Here is a 22,527-nt window from a genome sequence, read left to right on the forward strand (position 1 = left end):
AGGCCTCAGTGCTCTGATAAAGAATATTAATAAGCTAAAAGCATCATTATGGAACATCTACAAAAACAACAAAACTTGGCCGTTTACCTAAACTGACTTAGCTGAGATCAACTTCTAAGTTGTGAGAATCCTTTGACACAGCTTCTAATTGTCCTCTATAATTCTGGGCATTATCAAAAAATAGCGAAAAACAAACTTGATATCAACTGTAATGTTGGGGGCAGTTTATTTAACATCACATTGGCTAATAAAGCTTAATCATCTCTTCTTGTGTTAAATGTTAAAAGTTCAGTGGGAGTGAATTCTTAAAATGCACACTTTATTTAGTGGTGGTTTCTAGATGTTGGTTTATATATTATTGTTATTATTATTATGTTATTCTTTTTTGCAGAAAGTGGTAAAAATGTCCTTGTGAGCCGAGCAGTAAACCTCAACATTGATGGTTTTACACTCAAACCAGCTGGTAAGCAGCACTCTGATGTTTAAGCTAATTTTTTAACCTCCCTGCCTGCTTACAGCAGTGCCTCTTGTTACACACCTTCTTTTGTAAACCCGTAAATTTTTATACCGCAAAGTTTTATCATCCACACACTCCTATTTCATGACCGCGACCCCTCATTCGTCTGTTTCCCCCTGCTCTCTCTGGCAGTAGCCCACATACACAAACCACATATCAAGTTGTCTCATCGCCTGTGATCTTTAGCCAAGTTTCATTTTCAGGTTCAGAGTGTAAAGTTGACACAGAGGACCAGTTTGATCTAGGATGTCTGGATTTAATGTTGTGCTTAACTTTTTTTGGTTAGTTGTTGGTGTAAAAATGGACATCTATCAATGGATGGAGAGCTTCATCAGCATCGAGTATTGGAAGAATGTAGGTAGATGTCTATCAACATAAAATGCTCAAGCTGTAGCTTCATGTCATTATTTGAACCTTTCTGCTTTTTTCTGTGTTTTAAGTGCAAGAATGAGATCTGCGGCTGTAGGAAAGATGATCCGGTAAGGTTGGTGGGGGGGTCATTTAATTGATATTTTAAACAAAAAAGTGGAAAATCTATAGAAATATATATCTGTGTAATTTCAGTATATACACTGTGTTCTGCTGGATGATGGGGGATTCATGGTGATGTCCAATCAAATGGACGATCTCGATCAGGTGGGCCTCTGTATTCTAATTCATGATTGCTTAAAATATTATTATTAGAGATGTCAAGTCACAAGTACATATACTTTGTTACTGTACTTAAGTACACTTTTTAGGTATCTATACTTTACTCCATTACTTATTTTTCTTCCTACTTCTGACTTCTACTCATTACATTTTCAAACAAGTATCTGTACTTTCTATTCCATTTTTAAAAGAAACGTTCCTTGTTACTCTTCGGCTTCGGTTTAATGTTTATAAATATTAATTTCATGTCATGTGCGCTATCCAACGCAGATCATTGGCGCCATCCACATCTAGTGAAAACTAGTGTAATTGGATGAGTCATATAACACAAGCACTCATTGTTTAGCTATTCGTAAAATTTGTGCTGACACCAAAAGAAATCATCAGAAGCAAGCAGGTGTTCTTCAAACTGCAAACTCAAATTATCTTTGCCATGCTACAATGTTGGATTCAGGAAAAGATGTTGAAATGTCTGAAAGGTCGGACACAGGCGAGAGCGTATCGGGAGACGGAGACCAATAAGACCTCCCTCATCCTCCCTCCCTCATCCTTGGCCCTATCTCAAAGAATTTTTCTGAATAGTTGAAAAAATTTAGCTTTCAATTCATATAGGGGCATCTGGATGTTTTTTTAAAGTTATCAGAATCAGAAATACTTTAATAATCCCATAGGGAAATTACTTTTGTTACATGCTGCAGATACAAAAAATTTGTATATATATAAATAAATATATATATATATATATATATATATATATATATATATATATATATATATATATATATATATATATATATATATATATATATATATATATATATATATATATATATATATATATATATATATTAGTGTTGCGCCGATGCCATTTTTTGGCCCCGATACTGATACCCGATACCTGGCTGTGCAGTATCGGCCAATACCGATACCATAATAATGTAAAATATTTGCCATCCTGGCGTTGTCAAGCTGCTGCCTAGCTTTGTGAAGCAGGAAAAATCTAATACAAAGTGAATCCAGTAGAACTTTTTATTGTCTACCAGGAGTGGGTGACAATAGTTGAATAAACTTATGGCTCTCAAAATGGTATCGGTGCCCTATTTGTTGGTACTCGCCGATACCGCTACCACCATTTTAGGGCAGTATTGGGGCCCCGTCCGATACTGGTATCGGTATCGGTGCAACACTAATATATATCTACAAAAAACCACACAAGATAATTTAATATAAATATATACACACACACATACACTATATTGCCAAAAGTATTTGCTCACCCATCCAAATTATTGGAATCAGGTGTTCCAATCACTTCCATGGCCACAGGTGTATAAATTCAAGCACCTAGGCATGCAGACTGTTTTTACAAACATTTGTGAAAGAATGGGTCGCTCTCAGGAGCTCAGTGAATTCCAGCGTGGAACTGTGATAGGATGCCACCTGTGCAACAAATCCAGTCGTGAAATTTCCTCGCTCCTAAATATTCCACAGTCAACTGTCATCTGTATTATAAGAAAATGGAAGTGTTTGGGAACGACAGCAACTCAGCCACGAAGTGGTAGGCCACGTAAACTGACGGAGCGGGGTCAGCGGATGCTGACGCGCATAGTGCGAAGAGGTCGCCAACTTTCTGCAGAGTCAATCACTACAGACCTCCAAACTTCATGTGGCCTTCAGATTAGCTCAAGAACAGTGCGCAGAGAGCTTCATGGAATGGGTTTCCATGGTCGAGCAGCTGCATCCAAGCCATACATCACCAAGTGCAATGCAAAGCGTCGGATGCGGTGGTGTAAAGCACGCCGCCACTGGACTCTAGAGCAGTGGAGACGCGTTCTCTGGAGTGACGAATCGCGCTTCTCCATCTGGCAATCTGATGGACGGGTCTGGGTTTGGCGGTTGCCAGGAGAACGGTACTTGTCTGACTGCATTGTGCCAAGTGTAAAGTTTGGTGGAGGGGGGATTATGGTGTGGGGTTGTTTTTCAGGAGCTGGGCTTGGCCCCTTAGTTCCAGTGAAAGGAACTCTGAATGCTTCAGCATACCAAGACATTTTGGACAATTCCATGCTCCCAACTTTGTGGGAACAGTTTGGAGCTGGCCCCTTCCTCTTCCAACATGACTGTGCACCAGTGCACAAAGCAAGGTCCATAAAGACATGGATGACAGAGTCTGGTGTGGATGAACTTGACTGGCCTGCACAGAGTCCTGACCTCAACCCGATAGAACACCTTTGGGATGAATTAGAGCGGAGACTGAGAGCCAGGCCTTCTCGTCCAACATCAGTGTGCGACCTCACAAATGCGCTTCTGGAAGAATGGTCAAAAATTCCCATAAACACACTCCTAAACCTTGTGGACAGCCTTCCCAGAAGAGTTGAAGCTGTTCTAGCTGCAAAGGGTGGACCGACGTCATATTGAACCCTATGGATTAGGAACGGGATGTCACTTAAGCTCATATGTGAGTCAAGGCAGGTGAGCAAATACTTTTGGCAATATAGTGTATATATATATATATATATATATATATATATATATATATATATATATATATATGTATAGCTATAAATCCAGATATAGTGATAGTGCAAAAAACAGTGCAAGGAATGAATAAAAGTCAATTTATTACTTTTATATAAATATTACATTTTTATATATATTATACTTTTGCACTTTAAGTAGTTTTTGGAGCACATATTTGTTTACTTTTTCTTAAATAAAGAGGTCAAGTTGATACTTCAACTTTTACCTGAGTTTTTTTAAACTGCAGAATCTATACTTCTACTTAAGTAAAAAATGTGTGTACTTTTGACACCAGTGGTTATCATTGACTTGAATCAAAAGTCTAAATCGTTGATTTCTTTTTGAAGAAACATGTAAAGTTCTTTCCAAACATGTAGAGTTTGAAAGCCTGATCCAAACATTTGTTTATTCAATGAGTTTAATAAAATCGTATTATCCGTATTATCAAATAGTTTAAATTTTAAATAAAGAATTAAAGAATAGGCATAGGGATGTCATTAAATCATTAAAGCATTTAGATTGAAGATTTCCTTAAATGGCTGTTTGCTAAATGACTGTAACTGGATCAGATTGTTCTGTGTGAATGGCTGCAGACAGAGTATATGGCTGGCCTGACTGTATGCATGTTGAATGCGTGACCTGGCCAAGGACTGGAGATGGAAAATAGCTGTATTTTCTTAAATGTATTCAAGTCCAGATAAGATTATAAATATTTGTAAATTATTATGTTGGCAATTTAGGTACAGATTGTATCAAAAAATCCACAAAACTCTGTGTACCAATTGGTCTGTCAAAAACTTTACATCTGTACACCTGAAGTATAGAAAGTGACACATATTCCCCCAAAGTTTGTGTTGAAAGAGAATTGCTTGGACATTTTGTTTCTTCTGTAACCATTAGAAAAGGGACTCTACTCTATTTAATAGGTGTCCATCTGTCAAGGACTTTTAAATTGAGCTAAATAAATTTGCCTTATGAATATGTAAGTAATCCACCAGAGGGCATAAGACAAATAGGATTCCTCTAAGCAGGTATTTTAGGAAAGTACCAACATTCAGAGATAGAAGTCTGACCCAGAAATGATTTGTGACATTAAAGGGTTTAGAATGTGTTTTTGTTTCTTGATTCTGGTGTCACCGATGTCCAGAGGTCAGATTGTTTAAAACTTCAAAAAATCAGTTGACACCACAGGTGTATACATGATTACCTGAATGGTTTGATGTTCTATGTTGCTTATTTTGCAAGAGGGAAATTGTAAATATTACGGGATCCTCTCAAGTGTTTACATTGTAATTTTTGTTATAGATTGTTTAAAAATGTTAAGGCGGGCCCGCATGTGATTAACTTTAACAGCTGCATTTTTCTACAGGTTTTAGTGAGGTGATGCTACTGCAAAAGGATAGTTTTTTGAAGCGTTTTTATACATCTTAATTAGAGGTACCAACACGTAGGGAAGGAAAAGTACATAATACACATGTTTTTGTGTTGAGTTCCATTTAGGCCGACTGTCAGCCCTGTCTGGGCCTTGGAATAGATAATATTAGATGGAGCCCCATTAATGGCCTTCTTTAACCGGTTTGGAAAGAAATCTACAACTACCATTTTTAGAGGCATCTTGTCAGCAACTTTTTTTCTTTTCTTTCCACTCCTACTTGTACCATACTCCTCTATAGTCGTTTAGTACTTTTGTCTACACCATACAAACATCTGTGCTAATAAAACCATTTTAATAGAATTTGATCGTTCATTTCCTCCATACAAACAAACCCAGCCACATAAAAGATCCCACCCCTGTTTTCTTGTGCTCAAAGCAGAGTGAAGCCGGAGTTGACACTTGAATTAATGTTTTTGTTTTGTTTTTCTTTTTATACAGCTTTGACTCTGTCCTCATCAGGGCTGGGTGTGTGTTGGATAAATCAGCTGTCCTCTGATGTTTGGCAGCTGTATTAAAAGGCCAGCAGCCTTGTTTGTAAAAGGCCGTGCATGCTCAATCATATTTCCTCGTGGAGCAAAAACTTATTTCCCTCTTTAGGACTTTCTCTCCGCAGCTCATTCCTTTTCATACTCCTAAGAACCCTTGGGGAGTCCGCAGCCGGTGAGGCCGAGACCGTTAATTCATTATTTTCTGTTTCTGAGCTCAGAAAGAGGAGAGGCTCTAGTTACCTTATGGATTGGGAGATTTATATATCATTTGGCTAGAAGGTGGAGAGCTTGTGTGGAGGGGCTGCTTGTTAACAGTGACCCTACCAAGTGGAAGGAAAAGGATAGTTTGCATTTCCTAAAGTGCTCACACATGCATTTAAGCACATGTGCAACAAGATACTTACTGTATGTGAGAGCTCCCACCTGGATACATGAGTGCTTAAACACTTCCAAGCACGCGGTCATGTCACACCTCTGAGATTACAGCTGCCTAGATGGACTGTTTTCACCATATTGTAATGAACTCTGTCATCCTGCTTTGAGTGTCTATGAAATCATTGTTCAAGCACTCTGTGTATATTGTCATTCAAAAATATGTGTAACCCTTGACCTTTTGCTCATTTCATCATGTTAGAACTACAAACTTTGTGTTTTTAAGACAGCATGAGGCTTCCCCTCACCAGCAATTGAAGAGCTGCTTGGGGTAAATGGATGCTCCTGGGAGCGATTCTGATGGAAGCTACAATTACCCTCTTTGTGTTTTGTCTATAGCATAAAGCCCCAGATAAAACACAATGAATTTTGTTGTTGAGGTCTGTTAATATTTTTGTAAGGCAATGATATGGTTGAGGTTCTTGAAAGGAGTGATCATGGGTGAACCTCTCAATTCTTCAAGTTGGGATTTGAACAATAACGTTGGCGAGGATCTTTTGAGATCAAACATCATATTCAGACTTTTCTGTAACCTAACAATGTATAAATTGATTTTATTAGAACCGCCAATTCCCATTTACATGAAACTTACAGTAAATAAGCAATAGAGTTGTTTGGTGGAAGTATCTCCTAACCCATAGAGATATGCCTTGAGATGGGTCCCAGGATAATACGAGCCATCTGACCTGAAATCTGGTAAAGAATAAGTTACAAAATCAGACCAGTATGAACTGCATTTAGCAGTGCAGGTATTAGTCAGGCACTCCACAAAGTGAGTGTGACAAGAACACAACCATTGCTTAAAATAAAAGTCCAAAGGAAAACATATTTGTTATCTGCCATGGTTTTTGTTCACTGGGAATAGAGAAATTAGTCAGATGGTATTAATAGAAATATACAACACTATTTAGGTTTTTATGCGTACAAAACAAGAAAAATCCTTGCTTCCACTTCATCCTTTTTTACAGCTTTATGTTTGTCTGTGGCGCAAAATACCAGTGAAATATAATATAGGTGTGTTGTTCTATTTCCATAAAATTTAGGTGTTAAGTTTTTTTTTCAATGATGTTGCATGTAAGAAAAATCCAAGTGTTGTGCTTTATAATTCCTCCTCCCATTCCCAACATTTCAACTGGCCCCTGTTACCGAAATTGTTTCCCCCATGAAGTTTGAGGTCATGCAGTCACACACCAGGAGATTTTGCCTCTTGGCCCCGGGCAAATTTTTACTTCTTCGTCTTCTACTCTCGGTTTTTGTTAGGAATCAGGTTTCTACTTTTTAAAAAACTGATGTCATGAACCCTGAACTCTCCACCAAATGTGAACCTTAGGACTGATGGAAAACTTTTCTCCCTGTTTCTAACTTCAGATCGGCCAGTTCTTTGGCGTCATTGACCCTGACCTTATGAGAGCTTTGGTCAACTCGTCACTGTTCACCGCAAAGAGCACCTATGACTACCAGTCTCTTTGTGAGCCCAAGAGAGAGAGCAAGGCGGCTGCAGGCCTGCGATCAATCTATGTAGTAAGTTACACAAGCCTGAGACCCAAAGTCCACACATCCATGTTCACACCTTTCAGTACTCATACATGTCGTTTTGCTCATTTAATTCCATAAAGAGATGATGGCAAGTGTTGCAATTTGAACCTATATCTGCCTGTTCACACACACATGCCATCACTCACCAGGGAGCCATATATCTAGATCTATAGATCTCTATAGCAGATGAGGGGATGTGTGCGGGAGTTCAGGAACATGGTGAAATTGTTTGAGTAGGAGTTGCTGTAACAGTAACAAGATTAGGTGGTCTAATGTGTTTGAGTAACACGTGGAGAATGGCAGAAACAAGTACTGCTTTACATCACAAAACGCACAAATCAGAGAGAAATGGAGCAGATTGTATCCAAGCACTATTTCTCTGGATGTTTTCAAGTTTTAGACAAACTGATACCCAGAAAATGGAACAAAAGTGTTCAAATATTAAAAAAATAAAAATAAAAAATCTGCATTTATCAATGGACAGATGAAAACATTTAAATTCCTGTCCTGAACTCAAACGTGTACAAACCACTTGATTGATCAGGATGGGATGAAAGCCTCCGGTAACCACTGTTCAAAGAACCCGTCAGCTGGCCAGTGATGCCTCTAACACGGTCGGTTTAAGAAGTCCTTGATGACTCAACCCGCCATTAACTGGAGTGCAGGAATACAGCGGCAACTCTCTTAAACAAGACCCTCACATGCTAGACCTAATCAAAGCAGCATGTTGGCTCTTTCACTTGAACCATTGGCTACTTTGTTTTCTTGCCGGTGCTTTGTTTGGATATTTATTCCTGCATCTGTTGAGGAGGACCGTGTTCTCATTTCCTCAGTGAAGAGAAGAAAATAAAAATCTTTGGCGGGGTCTGTTGGTATTTGTGCCTTGTAAATCTGAGCACTGTGCAGCCACTGTGAAAATAAACAGGATGTGCCTAGTATGATTTGCTAATCTCTTCATTCATTGTCGGATTTTTTGCATTTATTTTTGTGTCTTTTCTAGCCCACAATAGCCGATATATTAAACTTGGGATGGTGGGCAACAGCTGCAGCCTGGTGAGTCATTTTTAGTTTATTTTTTCTGAAATGGATGCAATTACATTCTTCCCAGTTTTTTTTTCTTAAAAATTTAAACATCTTATAGCCAACATTGTAAATCCTTCAGTCCAGTTTTTAATGAAAAGCAGGCAAGGATGTGTTCCTCCAAATGCTCGTACAGTATTGCATCTGTTTAATAGATAAATTGTTCCCAGGATGGTTAACATTCCACAAAATCTTCCGCTGATTTATGCTCAGTCCCACTGTCTTGATGTCATCACCAGCTTGTATTACAATATGTCCTGTAAAACTAAATTTGAAGGCCACAGACAGTGTGGCTATGTTCACCATCAGAGCTTACATTCAGATGTTTCCAATAAGAATACCATGCAGTCGAGCCTTTGAGTCACTCATGTTGCTAGTTTGTAGTTTTGATCTGATTTTTTTTTTTTTTTTTTGCACGGATCATTTTGAATGTGTATGAACAAGAATTTAATAAATGTTTATTTGATTTATGTATTTTAAAAACTATTTAAAACATATAATTTTTTTAACAGCAAAGCGAAACAGTTACATTTTTCTGTCCTGAAAGGAACCAACAGATTCTACCTTTTTCAGGTTTTTAGGGAGTTTTTCCTCTGGGAGCCCAGGACAATAAAAACTAGATGTTGCCTCATTTACCCTGGTACTGGGAACACAGAGCAAATCAATGTGTGATGACCTAAATGGTCTACATGGTTCTTATCTGACCACCAACTAAAATGTTTTAAGACCAAAGACAAAGATTTTTTGCAACAACAGGTAGTGCAGTAATTTGACAGCTAGTAATAGATGTTCTTTTCCTGTTGGGCTTTGGCCTCCTCCTTTGTCTCCTCTGCCAAGGAGGTTATGTTTTCAGGATTGTGTAAAGACACAATATAAGGCAAAATTTGCTTCTTGGAGGTGTGCTCCCTCTGAATGCTCTTCTAGTTTTTAACTGAGCTTTACAGACACCATTTCTATAATCTAACCATTTATTTCTTCCTTGTCTTGACAGGTATTTAATTATTCATACTTTTTGAAGCTGCTTTAGATGTATATTAACGCCTTAGATTTGGACTGTTTATTTTGTTTGTTCATGCTCTGTAGCATTTCATCTTGGATCTTGTTTATACCCTAGTTTAAGCCTTTGGAACGAAAACACTGACATTCTCTTTTACCTTATTATATATGCAATCAGTCCACATTGACTAAAGAAGACTGTGGGCATGCAGTAATAGAAATATGTTTTTTATAAGAATGGATATATGGAAGAGATTATGTATTGTTTATCTGAAATAAAGGGAGAGGCTAAATATTAAAATGTGATCCAAGAACAGAGCCTTGTGGAACCCCTATGTAATGTTTGTCTTATTTTAAATGTTTTACATCTTATACAAGTTCCTTACTTTTTCGTTTTAAATTTTTCTCTTCAACTCTTTCTTTAAAGGCATTTGGAAATTTAAAGTTGTTTTTGTTTATCTGAAGGACACTAAGGATGCTTATGCTTTAATTTCTACCTATGGTTTCATAATGAGGGCAAAGATTCTTGATTGCACCAAGAGAGGAAACTCGACCCTTTTCTAATATGTACTTTGGAGATGCTTTCGTTTTCCAGCAGAAGAAACTAAATGCTGGGTTGTTGTTTGTTGTCGGCCATAATGATCACAATGGACATAAATAAATGACTGAAATATATCCCACTGTTTGTTGGTGACCATTCTCAGTCAGGATCACCCTGTTTGTAATTAATCTATAAACCAGAGTATTTTTTTTTTATTAGTCACCCAAATAAGTCAAGTTGTTGATATCCTGCATAATTGAGATTCACATCTAATTGGTTCAGATTGGTTCATTGTTTAATTTTTTGTCTTTGAATGTTTTTTTGGATTTAGGTCAATTGTGCAACAGCTGCTGGTCAGCATCACACTCCCAAATGTTCTGGATGCAGGTGAGCAGCCTCTAATTTTAACCAAAGTAACATGTACTTATGATGCTGTAAACATTGTTCACAGTGCTGATGAACATTGTCAATCATCCAGGTCATAGGCATTTAAAAAAAGTGGAATTCCCATCCAGGAAGCTTTTTCAATTCAAAATGTCAGAAATAGCATTGAGTTCAAGGCTTTATACAGTAGCCCAACAAGGCCTTGTTATTATTTAGAAAACATGCAAATTGAAACGGAAAAACATGTCCACCCCTTTGGAATGGGGGTCGTTTGGCTTCCGTTGTTAGCCTGCAATGCCCCATACTTGTCTATGCCTCTGAAAGGGTTGTCATTAAAGGGAATTGTTGGCCTGGCTGAGTAGGTGAGGTCTTTTGTTCCCCTGTAAAGGGGAAGGGATCAACTCAATTGCTGCATTGTAGGTTTTTGAAAGCTGAAATGTGAGTCCAACCCCTCTAAGGTTGTTTTTTCTTTCTTAACATAGATGGCTTCCTTCATGCCCCTCTCAAATCACCTATTTTCTTTGTCCAAAATGTGAACATTTTGGTCCTCAAAAGGATGACCTTTGTCCATAAGGTATAGATGTACCACAGTCTCTTCCCGAGGAGGTTGCTCTCTTGTGTTGGGCCATGCGTCTGTGGAGAGATTGTTTGGTTTCTCTAATATAAAGAGAGAGCATTCCTCACTGCATTGAACTGCATAAACCAGTCTGCTCATATTTGGTCTGGGGGGTTTGTCCTTAGGATGCACTAGTCTCTGTTTAAGGGACTAGGCTGATTTGAAATGTACTGGGATTTTGTGTTTGGAGTTTTTCAGATACTCCAGCAACATATGGGATGGTGATGTTTTTTGCATTTAATGTTCTCACTGTTATCTTCTGCTGCGTTTCTTTTGGATTCTGTTGCTGATTTGACAAACGCCTAGTTTGGGTTTGAAGAGCATCTATGATGTGTTTCTGTTCTTTATGCTTCCCTTCATGCTCAGGCCCGGTGTTATAAGGTTCTGATGGCAGAAAGTTTGTGTTCCAGTGGGTGGTGTGAGTCAAAAAGAAGATATTGGTCTGTGTCAGTGGATTTTCCATACACTTCAATGTTGAGGTTTTCATCTCCTTCCATGCTCACCAAACAGTTCAGAAAAGGTAGCTTGTTGATATTGGCATCCTCTCTGGTGAACTTGATGTTGTGGTCAACTGACTTGCTGTGTCTTGTGAAAGCTTCAGCTTCTTTTAGCTGGATTCTGATGAATGTGTCATCCACATATTTAAACCAATGGTTTGGTGGTGTTCCTCTGAATGTGTCTAAAGTACTCTTTTCCATTTCTTCCATTTAAAGATCGGCTACAATTGGTGACACTGGAGATCCCATGGCACAACCATGCCTCTGTCTGTAAAAATGATCCCTGAACTTGAAATAGGTTGTGGAAAGACAAAGGCCCAGTAGGGTGCAGATTTGGTCCGGAGTGAAATTAGTCCTGTTGTTTAGGTCACTGTCTTGTTGAAGACGTTTCCTGACCGTTTCCACTGCTTTTGATATAGGTATGTGTGAAAAGAGAAGTAACATCAAAATATACCAGGGTTTCTCCTGGCACCATCTTTAAATGTTTGACTTTGTTTGCAAAGTCTTTGGAGTTGCCCATGTGATGTGGTACTGTGATACTTATTCACATTATTACTTAAACTTTCTGGTTTATTGAAAAAGCTGGAAGCTCTCAGTCAGACTGTGGCACAAGTTTCTTAAAATAGTCAAACCACCATCTTGTGGAAAAAAGTACTAATAGGCTTGAAGACTTTTTTTATATATATTTGGCAAAGGTAAAACTGTGTAGAAACAATTGAGCCTTTTTCTTTTGAGAAATTCAGATGTTGCACATGTGAACCAGACACATTGGCTGCTGAATTTCTGTGTATCTCCTGTGGATACAAATGAAGTATTGGAAACAAAAGATCACAGGCGGCTTAAAAACAAAACCCCAAAAAGAGACTTTCTGTTTTGTGATGGGGATCCTCTCTTATTGGATTCATTCTTCTCTTACTATATGCATGTTTTGGATTAAATAAATGTTTGAAATGTCTGAATTTGAGGTTGCTGTTGCCACTTAAAATAAGTGTCTTGACAAGATTTTATAGGAAGATAATGTCAGTTTTTGAATAAGTGCATACTTTTTTATGGTAAATATTCTGTTTAGTTTTGTAAACATTTTGTATTAAAAATGTGGCTACTTCTACTACCTAGAAATTAAAATCTCTAAAGTAATGATTCTAAATGTTAAAGAATGTCTACAATTACACAGATTTATGTGAAGGCTTTTTGCAAATCTTTCTATCAGGTGTCCCATAAATTTGTCTGCATCTGGAAATTTATATTATTGCTGCTGTATTTGTGTCCTAATTTTTCCTCCATTAGGCAGAATCATCCAGAGGTTTCTGGCTTCTTAAAATGGGAGTTGGGATTAAAATTATCTGGACACATTTGTTTACTTGGTGGTTGTATTTAAGCATATGGCTGATGAAGTGTGACCTGAATATACTTTCATATCCCCCTACAGCTGAGATGGATGACACAGAGTCTGATGCAATGACTAAGGAGGTGTGCATTACAGAGCAAACTCAGTACTTCTATGAAAACAAGGATTCATCTTTTGAAGGGTCATTTGAGTGTGCAAACTCCACCAGGTAAAGTTTCCCTTAAGGCCATCCTAACTTGTCTTCTCTTGTGTATTCCCTCTCAGTGAAAATCTAAAAAATAAAATTATTGTGGTTGAATTAGCTTTTCCCCAAATATTAGTATGTTGCCTTGTGAAAGTAAGACTTCTTTATTTTTTGTCTAAAGTAAACCTGTAGAGAGTGCGTGTAGCTTTACTCTGATTACCCTAAAGTAGCTAGTTCCTTTCAGCAGTCAACCAGTTTTAATCTCAGTAAAAATGCATCTGTTCTGAGGAAGTTCTTGTTAAATACAACAAGCAATGAGACAAACAGCACCCTGAGTTTTTTTAAGTTGAAATAAGGTTATAACATCACAATCCTGAAACCACTGTTCTATCCATCATCCAAAAATGGAAAGAGTATGTCGTATTTGCAAACCTGTCAAGACTGACAGTAGTAATTCAAATTTACTGACAGGTGGATTAGAGCATTAAAAAGTTGATTAAAGTACCCATTCTTGAAAATAATTAATATGGCTATGGTTAGTCCAGAGGAGCTGCAGAGATCGAATTTTTGGATGCAAAACACTTTTGAAGTTTTTGAAATCCCTTACAACTGATTGTAAGGGCTTTCACAAGGCTGGCCTTGATAAAAGGGTAGAAAGGTTAAATATTTTATTCAAAGAAAGTGAAAGCAGTTTATTGCTAGATGTGAATAATGTTCTAGCAACTTTGGTGGTCAATGCAAAATGTTGAGCATGATGGAAATCTCTGTCGTCATACGTTATTGGAAGATTCATTGCTATCAGGTAAACTGGACAATGACCTCAAACATAGAGCCAAAGCTCCAAAGGTAAGCTTTAAAGAAACAAAACTTAGGGTGAAACGTCATCCTAGAGTCTTTTACCCATTTAGCCATTTACCTATTTTACCCATATTTCAACTTCCTTATTTTCCTGCGTCTGAAGTCAACAAACCTTTCTTTTGTTTTTCCTGTCCTCTTTTTTTCTAGGCAATACCTTGCTGAAAAGGTGCCCAACACAAACCTGGTCTTTATCATAAGTGACAGACAACAAGGTGACAGCCAGTCATTTTGCACGCCCAAGTTAGTACAGGAAGAACAGGCATGTATCCTTTTACAAAAACTTTATTTCCATGTGACTGTATGCGTTCGAGATCTTTGATAAATGAATTAAAGTCAGATTTTGTAAAGACATCATGTTGAGTCGCTGTTATAGATATACAGATTCAGTAACCATAATAAAGAACAATAATATCCACCATAAGTGACTATAACAAATTGGTACAGACTTCCTGTTTTTCTGCTTTGTGTCTCTGTGTCTGTATCACACATGGCTGTGTGAGATCAGTCTGCAGAGTAGCTGACAAACAAATCTAAGATGTTCTTTCAAACACACAAGCCTGCAGTCAATTATAGGAGGAGTTTCTTGGAAAACCAATAGAGTTGAAAAAGACTGCCACGTCATGGAGGTATTGAGCAATCTGCTTGAGATCCATATTTTAAATATTTAATGTTGTCTTTTACGTTATTGAGCTTTAGTGATCTTCTGTAATCAGAGCTTTCCATACGAAGATATTTGGTTATGGTTTCCTATTTGACTGTCCTAGCTGATGGGCCGGATGCCTGCGAAATGGCTCTCAGACCTCGCCACAGGAAAGGCCCTATGAATTGTTTTGATCAAACCGAGCACGTAAGTTGCTTTAATTATACATTAATCATCTTTCTATTTGGGTAATTTAGTTTTTTTTTTTTTTTACTTCTATGGTATTGATTTGTCTACATTTCCCCCACAAATAATTGCCAAGAAAAAAAAAAAAAAAAACCTCTTAAAAAATGATTTTAAAAAATGGCATAAGGTGATTTGTTTTTTGTTTTTGTTTTTTCATATTTTTATAGGTGTGCGTCCTTACTTTAATGGCACACATTTTAGAATAGTTTAAACAGCAGTGGTCTGTAAATGGTGGGTTTATAGCTGTCTGATGCTGCAGGAAATGGGACAGATGAGAGCAGTTAAGGTGAATCAAGGTCCATAGTAAGTTGTAAGCTGTTGAAAGATGCTAGAACTTGCCACATAGTTAAGTGACTGAGCAGATTCTGGTGATGACTCCCATTGGGTATTTATGCATTTCCCCAGTTTCAAATTGCATGATGTATTATTATCCATATTTCCCAAAAAAATTCCAGAATTTTGAATCCCCTGATGAGAAAATCGTCATAAAATATTTTTGGAATTTCTGACTTTATCATCATCATCTACAGTAAATGCACTTATCCATCAATCCCATAGCTAGATAGACACAAACTGAACATATTATCCATTGAGCACTTAATCCAGCCATAGTTTGATGCATAACTTGTGAATCCATCCAAACATCCATCATGTATGTTTGAGCAGCCATTCTGGAATATATAAATGTTAATGTAACTCAAATTAAAACATTGTTGAAGTTTAATTGACTCAAAACACTACATATATTTATCACTCATATAGTATTTTCAAGCCATGCTTTTCTGTAAGAATTTGGTGATTTCCTGCTCCCAACTAATGAAAACAATAGATATTAAAATATTACATCAAACAAATCAAAAACATTTTGAAACAGAGTTGTGGCCTTAATAATAGGCATGTTTACCTGCTTAAGGGTTGTTAATTATGAAAAAGTACTTTTATTCTGATTAACAGGCCTCATCAGGGTATATGAGTATGTAAATCTTTCCTAAGAAATCTTTAGAATGGCTGATGTATGCTAATATATGCACTGCTTAAAATAAAGGGAACATGTAAACATTTAAGTCTCTTGGAAAAAAGGGAAATTCACTTTTTATTATGGAAATAACAGCAGATCATTGAAGGATAATAACCCTGGCACTTTTCTGTTGCTAAAATCCTCACCTGTTGCATGTCACACTTCTATTTCTATTCTTATTTTTGTTTACCTGAAGCGAAGTGGATGAAGGTTTCCCATGCAGAGATAAATAGTCGGATGTTCTAAAAACAAATGAATAATGAAGCAATACAAGCATTTTTGTGAGCTGACCATAATCTGTTTGTGAAACCTCAAAGCTCAAGTGGTATTTATCTGGATCTAAGTCTCTCTTTTTTTCTTTTTTTTTTAGTCTGTCAATTTTTTGTCTCACTAATGACCTCCTAAGCCTGCTCAGTCTCTTTCATTCACACAAGTGAAAACACTCACCCACTCACTAACTCTTATTGCCTCTTAATTGAATGCATCTGACTTTTTTTGTATACTTTCACTAAAGCAAAGTGTTCTGCTTACGTTTGATTTCTAACTGTGTTGACCTTTTGCTGCATGACTCTCTTTCTCTGTTTTCTCTCTGTCTTGCCTTGTGATTGTCTGTTGATGGTTAGGATGAGGCCATGTGCCGAAGGAGCGCTGGCTCCCCATTGGCTTCCTCTCTGCTCATGTTACTGCTGCCGCTGTTCATGTGCTGTCTCGGGTCAGTCGCATAAAGCAAGTTCTCTGTCTCCTGAACATATCATTATGTTCCTTAACTGAACCTAATAGTCTTTTTATTCTATCTCTTGTAGTCTTGTTTTTGTCCTTGTTTGTTTTTGCTCACTTTATATCTTGTAGATTTTTTTGAAATATCTGTTTTGCTCCCTTTTTCCATTGTTTTCCCACAGTTGTCCTCATCGCCTGTCACTCGCTTAAATTTTACTACTGCCTCACTTCACCTCCCTGTCTCTGTCTGTCTCTCCTCAATGTATTCTCCATCTCACCTGACTTTGAACTGTCAGCCATGATCTTTGTAGCTTTCCTCATCTATCATTTTCCGTCTCTCGGTACAGAGTCTCCTATGGCTCTTGTGGCTCCTAATGTATCCAGGCACTTAAAAAAACAGATCACTCTCTTCTCATTTGCAGATTTTCATGTGTCTCTTTTAAGGTTTCTCAACCGTCGATACATTTGCCAAAAAAAAATCAGAACTTTCCTTAATTTGCTTCCCACATGTACACATCAAGCTTTTTTCATTGTCTTGCAAAAGTATTTAAATATAGTATTTACAAAAGTATTTGATCTGGCTGCATGGTTTATATCTTTATTCTAAAAAGCTACCAAATGTTTTTTTAAAAACCAATGATAAAAATGTCAGAACCCACTGGAGGAGAGGACATGTCTGCATGCATCTAGACTTCAGAAGGAGGAATTTGAACAGGTTTTTTAATGCTCAGTACATTTTGTCTCAGGTAGGTGCAACTAAATGACAGTATTTATTTTATATGTTTTTATTTAAGTTAATTTAAACTGCTCTCAGTTGTGAATTGTTACCTTGGTCACTACACCAATGGCCCTCTTTTCTCTATCAATAACAAATCTACTAAATCTGAATGTTCTGCAGCTTTTTTCTGTTGCGACTTGTGGACTGATTTCTTGAAGAAATGTCCCACTTGCCATCAATTTAAAATATGCTGAGTTGAATCCAGTGTCTTGAATTGAAAAATGTATTAATGAAAAACAAGAAATGATTATCCATATTTATTTTATTTCGTATCTTAAATAAATGAGGCTTATCTTTACTTTTTGCCACCAATTCCTTTTAAACCGTTGTAGGTGAAACATATGAGGACCACATAGTTAAACGTCTTTAGAAAAGTCTTAACAAATATGTCTAATCATCTCTAAAATTGCCTGAAAACCTTTATGTAAATCACAGGCTTGCATATGATGTCAGAGGAAGTATCTTAGATTATCATTGCGGCTTCCTGAAGTTAGTTACGCAAGATTGCAGTATCATTTAGCTGCCACAGGGTGCGCTGTTGTTACTAAAACCTCTTCATTTGTTTGAAAAATCTGGAAATTGGTGAACTCATGACTGCTCCAAAAAATCAATAAAGTTAAGGGTTTTGAAAATAATTTTTAAGATTAGACAAATTTATGTGTAAATAATGTATTAGATTAATCTGCAAATTCATTAAAGCAAATTATTTAAGTCGGAGCAATAAAGGAATACCGAGCAAATCCAATTTTAAGGGTATCGTAGCTCATGCATCTACGTAAAAAACTTTATGAATGATTAGCCACAAAAAAATCCAATAAAGCTGGCAACTTTTATATATACAATAAAAATATATATTTATATATACAATAAAAAACATTTTGTTATAAGACACCATTATATTTTTTGTATAACTAACTTATATCTGCTTTAGAGGTCATTTTTGCCTTTTTTTGTCAATAAATTTGTTTTTGGTAAAGAGGAGAATTAAATTACATATTTATAGTCTTGTAAATTGACAAAAAAAAAGAAAATGCATAAGCATGGCTTGCTATTGAACTGACCTGCAGTTAAATTGTCTTTAGGCTGCAATCACATCTTAAACTTTTTTTTAACAGCTGTAAAACTTAAGCCTAGTTAACAATGATAACCTGAATACCATTGAAATGTATGTATTTGCTTCCAATGGCTTGATGAGTTGTCTATCCATTTTAAAGGTCAATTGAATATTTAGTTTAGTATTACTAAAAGTGCAAAGTTTGTTACCTGATAGTTTGAGCTTAAGTTCACCCACTTCAAGTTCTAAAAATTGGTCTTTAATTACTTTTTTTTTTTCCCAGGAGGAGGACCTTGACTGTGGCGGGGCATCCAGCCTGAATCCGTCGATTTGGCTGATGGCGATCATTCAGGTGGTTTTACTCTGGGTCGCGACCGACTCCAGGCACCATGCCATCCCATCATGACCTCAAAGAAAAGATCCAGCCCAATATGTCTGCTCTCTCCAGATGGACACGGCTACCAGCATCCAGAGCTGCCACCCAAAGGACACGACGAAAGGCGCTCCAAACAAAAGACAGTCTGAATTTATTTATTATTCATGGTTTTCTAAAAGCGTCATCATTTCGGGGGGGTGAAATAAAGCATTGTTTGTTGATAAAGGTTAAAATAATTTCACTCCTGACTGTCTTTTTTTCTTAAGCTGAAAAAAAACCACAAATTGATTTTGATAACCAACTTTTTAACTCCATCTTTTTACGTTGTCCCCCTGAAAGATGTCGGACTGCTTTAAAGTGTCAAACATGGCCTACATTGCGAGTAGACGGCTTGTTTATTGCGTATACTGAGCAGTTTTTTCACCACTGCCAAGAAAAAAAAAAGTCTACCCTTTGCAAGAGTAAAATTTCTTTAGAAATTAATTTAAAGTGCTTGTTTAGTTATTCTTTCTTCAGTTTCAGTTGGATTTTTTGTAATAAAAGCAAAGTTTTAAGAGAACACTACATTCTTATAGCATCCATCACAAAAGTCTTTAGTTTTTACTGACATATTCTGCTCAAAGATTGGAAACCATGTCCTTTGCAATGTTTGTTTACAAAACCCAACTCTTCTACTGCCACACAGCACTTCGTAATGGGTGTGAGTTTTTCGATTTAAAGCTGGTTTTTGGTCTTCGCTCAGGAGTTGCTTGAATTTTCCACCTTGATATTTTTTTCTTTTGACTTAAGGATTGCTCCAGGGTAAACGTGTTGCCATAGTGCACATTAACCAATCTGGACAATTAGTATTAGGTCCTCTGTGGCTCAGTTGGCAAAATTTCTAGTGCCATCTAGACTGTGTGACTCTAATCCTCTGTAGACTGTAGCTGCTAAATGGTGTGTACTGTTAAATATAATAATTTGTTTATTGGTTGAGTGAAGTGTCTGTTCAGGATTTGTTTAACAATAGCATTTATATTTTTCACCGTCACTTCTTAAATGAAATTAATATCTGCACTGAAATTTAAAATACAGCCCAGTTTTACAAACCCTAGGCCCTCTTGTCTTCCTTAATTGAAGACATAAAATGTTGATTGTTTTTAATATTTACATGCGCATGAATGACAAGATAGAACAAGGTATTTACTTTCACTATAACTACCAGTTATAGCAATTGGTCAATTTAATAAATAAGATTTGTGTTGTACACTTTTTTTTTTCACTTTTTTTATAGTCAAGGTACATATATTCCACATTCTTAACTATTCTATTGACTCTTAATTCTTTAAGAGGGAGCTGATGTTATTTGGTAAATCATTGTTGTTTTTTTGCCTTGTATTTGCATTATTTACGCACACTGCAAAGGTATTCATAAGCTTTGAAATTTTTTTTTTTTTTTATGTCACATTACAGATACATGCTTCCACGTTTTGGGAAGATCTCATGTGATTTCCCAGCACAAAGTAACACATGATGCAAAAATGTGGCATGCATGTTTATTTAGCACCTTAAAGTCTATACTTTATAGAACCATGTTTTGCTGCAGCCATGTTGTGAGAAATTATTTCACGCCTACACTGCTCGTCCTTTACTTTTTCCTTTTGCCTCCATCATTCTTCGCATTAATTCTAATCCGTTTTTCTTATATTTACTGGAAAAGAAGCTTTTTCACATCGTTATGCCACCACCACCATGTTTCATAGTAAGGTTGATGTCATATTGAGATTTAAAGTGCTTTCTGTACGAAGATAGACTATATGTACTAAAAGTGTTGCACTGGATTTAATTTACGGGTATCGGAGTAGTGTTCTGAACAAAGAACACTACTCCATTTTTTGGAATCTTTTTCCTCCCTCTTCAGTTACACGCTACATTATATTAGTATATCGCATACCTCCCTAATGTAATGCATAGATGTATGTGATTTTATTAGAAATTGTAAAAAAAAAAAATCAAGGACTATGAATACTTTTTCAAGTTGCTATATGCAATATATATTTAAAGAAAACATGTATATGGATTTAGGTTTCACTGTAAACAAAAGTGGGATTTGTTTTATTTATTTAAGCTTTTGTTATCTCATGAATCCACTTACTCGTCGAAGCACTGTTTCAAAAACAAAGTAAATCTATCAGTTTCTTGGACAAGAACAAAATAAACATCAATGTTTGCAAGCCACACAGTGAATCAAGCTCCCTGAAAGTCTGAACATGTTGGAAATTACTTTAATTTATGTCTTTGTTGAGAACTTGGGTCACATTTTATAGCCAAAACCATCTTATTACGATTGGTTACAAATGCAAGAAAGTTATTTTTCATGTTCTTTGTGAGTATGTCATCAGTTCAATTAAGTGGCAGTTAAATATAAGATGATTATCCACCTTTGTGTAATTCTCTTTAGTGCCTGATGCCTATAAATTAACCAAGCCAGTGTGTTTGTTTGGAAATGCTGCCTTCTGTGATTACTCACATCAGATATTTCATTGGGAAACGTTTGCTTACAAATCAGGAAATCCACAATGAAAAAAAAAAGGATGCCACTTGAAACCAATCCTGGGTGTTTGTGGGATCTGATCCTGACACTGTAACCATTTTAGGGACATCTTAAAAAAATGTTTAGATAATTTTCATTGCTTCATAATTAACTCCAACCACCTCCTGGTTTCATTTCTGTGGCTGAAAACATTTTTCAGCTGCATTTAATGTCAACAGAAGATTAGTGGGTTTTGTGGTATAATGACGAAAACTAACATAATCACCAATTTCCAAGCTGTTTGAGGTGCACTGTTTATGCTTATGGTATTCTCTGTATCTTTAGACTAACAAGAACAGCAAGTCTCTACACTCCTCTTTAGTGACTATCAAGAAGTGCCAAATTGTTAAACTTGTATGGAGAAACCCATTATATAATGTATAAAAATGTTACCAAGCACGACTCAAGTTCCTGCAATTATACTCCTGTGCTGCATGGAGATGGCTGATAAGATATTCATTGTGCTTCTGCTTTTTCATATGTGTAACCTTGGAACGCATATCATTGTTGTTGAGCATTTGTCCACTGTGTAACAACATATAATCAGCGAATACTGCCGTCGTCTTGGGAGACAGCATTTGGCTTTACTGCAGACAGAAAACCTGATGAGCAAGAAGTTGACATGCATTGTTAAATTTAACTGGCTCACATCTTCCATGTTTTTTAGATCATACCAGTGATTTAGCCCATATTCTACAAATTGATCATTTTCTGCAGTATTGATCAATTACTTTTCAGCTGTGTTTGCAGATGGAATTAAGATGCAGGCATCATAAGGATCCAATTTTAATTTCTTAAAGTTGATAGTTTTATCTGATGGGCCCCAAATTGTTTTCTTTGTCTGTTGAGACTTTGACTAATACTGCCAGATAAAGGCTTTTCTTTTTTTATGGTAACATATTAGCATACACTTTCTAACACTCCACATTAGCTATCATGTTCAACAATACCAACATCAAATAATTTATATGAAAGATTCATTTTAAGCTTTCTGTTAATCCACTTGAACATCATGCACAAACATTTTTTAGCCTTCAGGGAATAGC

General features: G+C 36.6%; 1 protein-coding gene across 4 annotated transcripts in view; it reads left to right on the plus strand.

Annotated features, from left to right (window-relative positions):
- Nucleotides 1-21,500, plus strand: part of cacna2d1a (calcium channel, voltage-dependent, alpha 2/delta subunit 1a) — a 118,706-nt gene extending 97,206 nt beyond the window's left edge. For 2 of the 4 annotated variants that reach the window (XM_038294777.1, XM_038294778.1), the window contains 12 exons: nucleotides 392-463; nucleotides 804-871; nucleotides 958-996; nucleotides 1,082-1,153; nucleotides 7,409-7,561; nucleotides 8,577-8,629; nucleotides 10,525-10,580; nucleotides 13,120-13,246; nucleotides 14,228-14,343; nucleotides 14,845-14,927; nucleotides 16,608-16,696; nucleotides 16,788-16,848. In XM_038294777.1, the coding sequence (XP_038150705.1) occupies nucleotides 392-463; nucleotides 804-871; nucleotides 958-996; nucleotides 1,082-1,153; nucleotides 7,409-7,561; nucleotides 8,577-8,629; nucleotides 10,525-10,580; nucleotides 13,120-13,246; nucleotides 14,228-14,343; nucleotides 14,845-14,927; nucleotides 16,608-16,696; nucleotides 16,788-16,833 (974 nt within the window). In that variant the 3' untranslated portion in view covers nucleotides 16,834-16,848. Of the gene's footprint in view, nucleotides 1-391; nucleotides 464-803; nucleotides 872-957; nucleotides 997-1,081; nucleotides 1,154-7,408; nucleotides 7,562-8,576; nucleotides 8,630-10,524; nucleotides 10,581-13,119; nucleotides 13,247-14,227; nucleotides 14,344-14,844; nucleotides 14,928-16,607; nucleotides 16,697-16,787; nucleotides 16,849-18,816 lie in introns of those variants that run through there. The other 2 variants (XM_038294780.1, XM_038294779.1) reach the window with 1 other exon arrangement.
- Nucleotides 21,501-22,527: the final 1,027 nt, after the last annotated feature.

This window comes from Cyprinodon tularosa, unplaced genomic scaffold (assembly GCF_016077235.1).
Source record: "Cyprinodon tularosa strain WSP-4 unplaced genomic scaffold, ASM1607723v1 ctg345, whole genome shotgun sequence".
Lineage (NCBI taxonomy): Eukaryota > Metazoa > Chordata > Actinopteri > Cyprinodontiformes > Cyprinodontidae > Cyprinodon > Cyprinodon tularosa.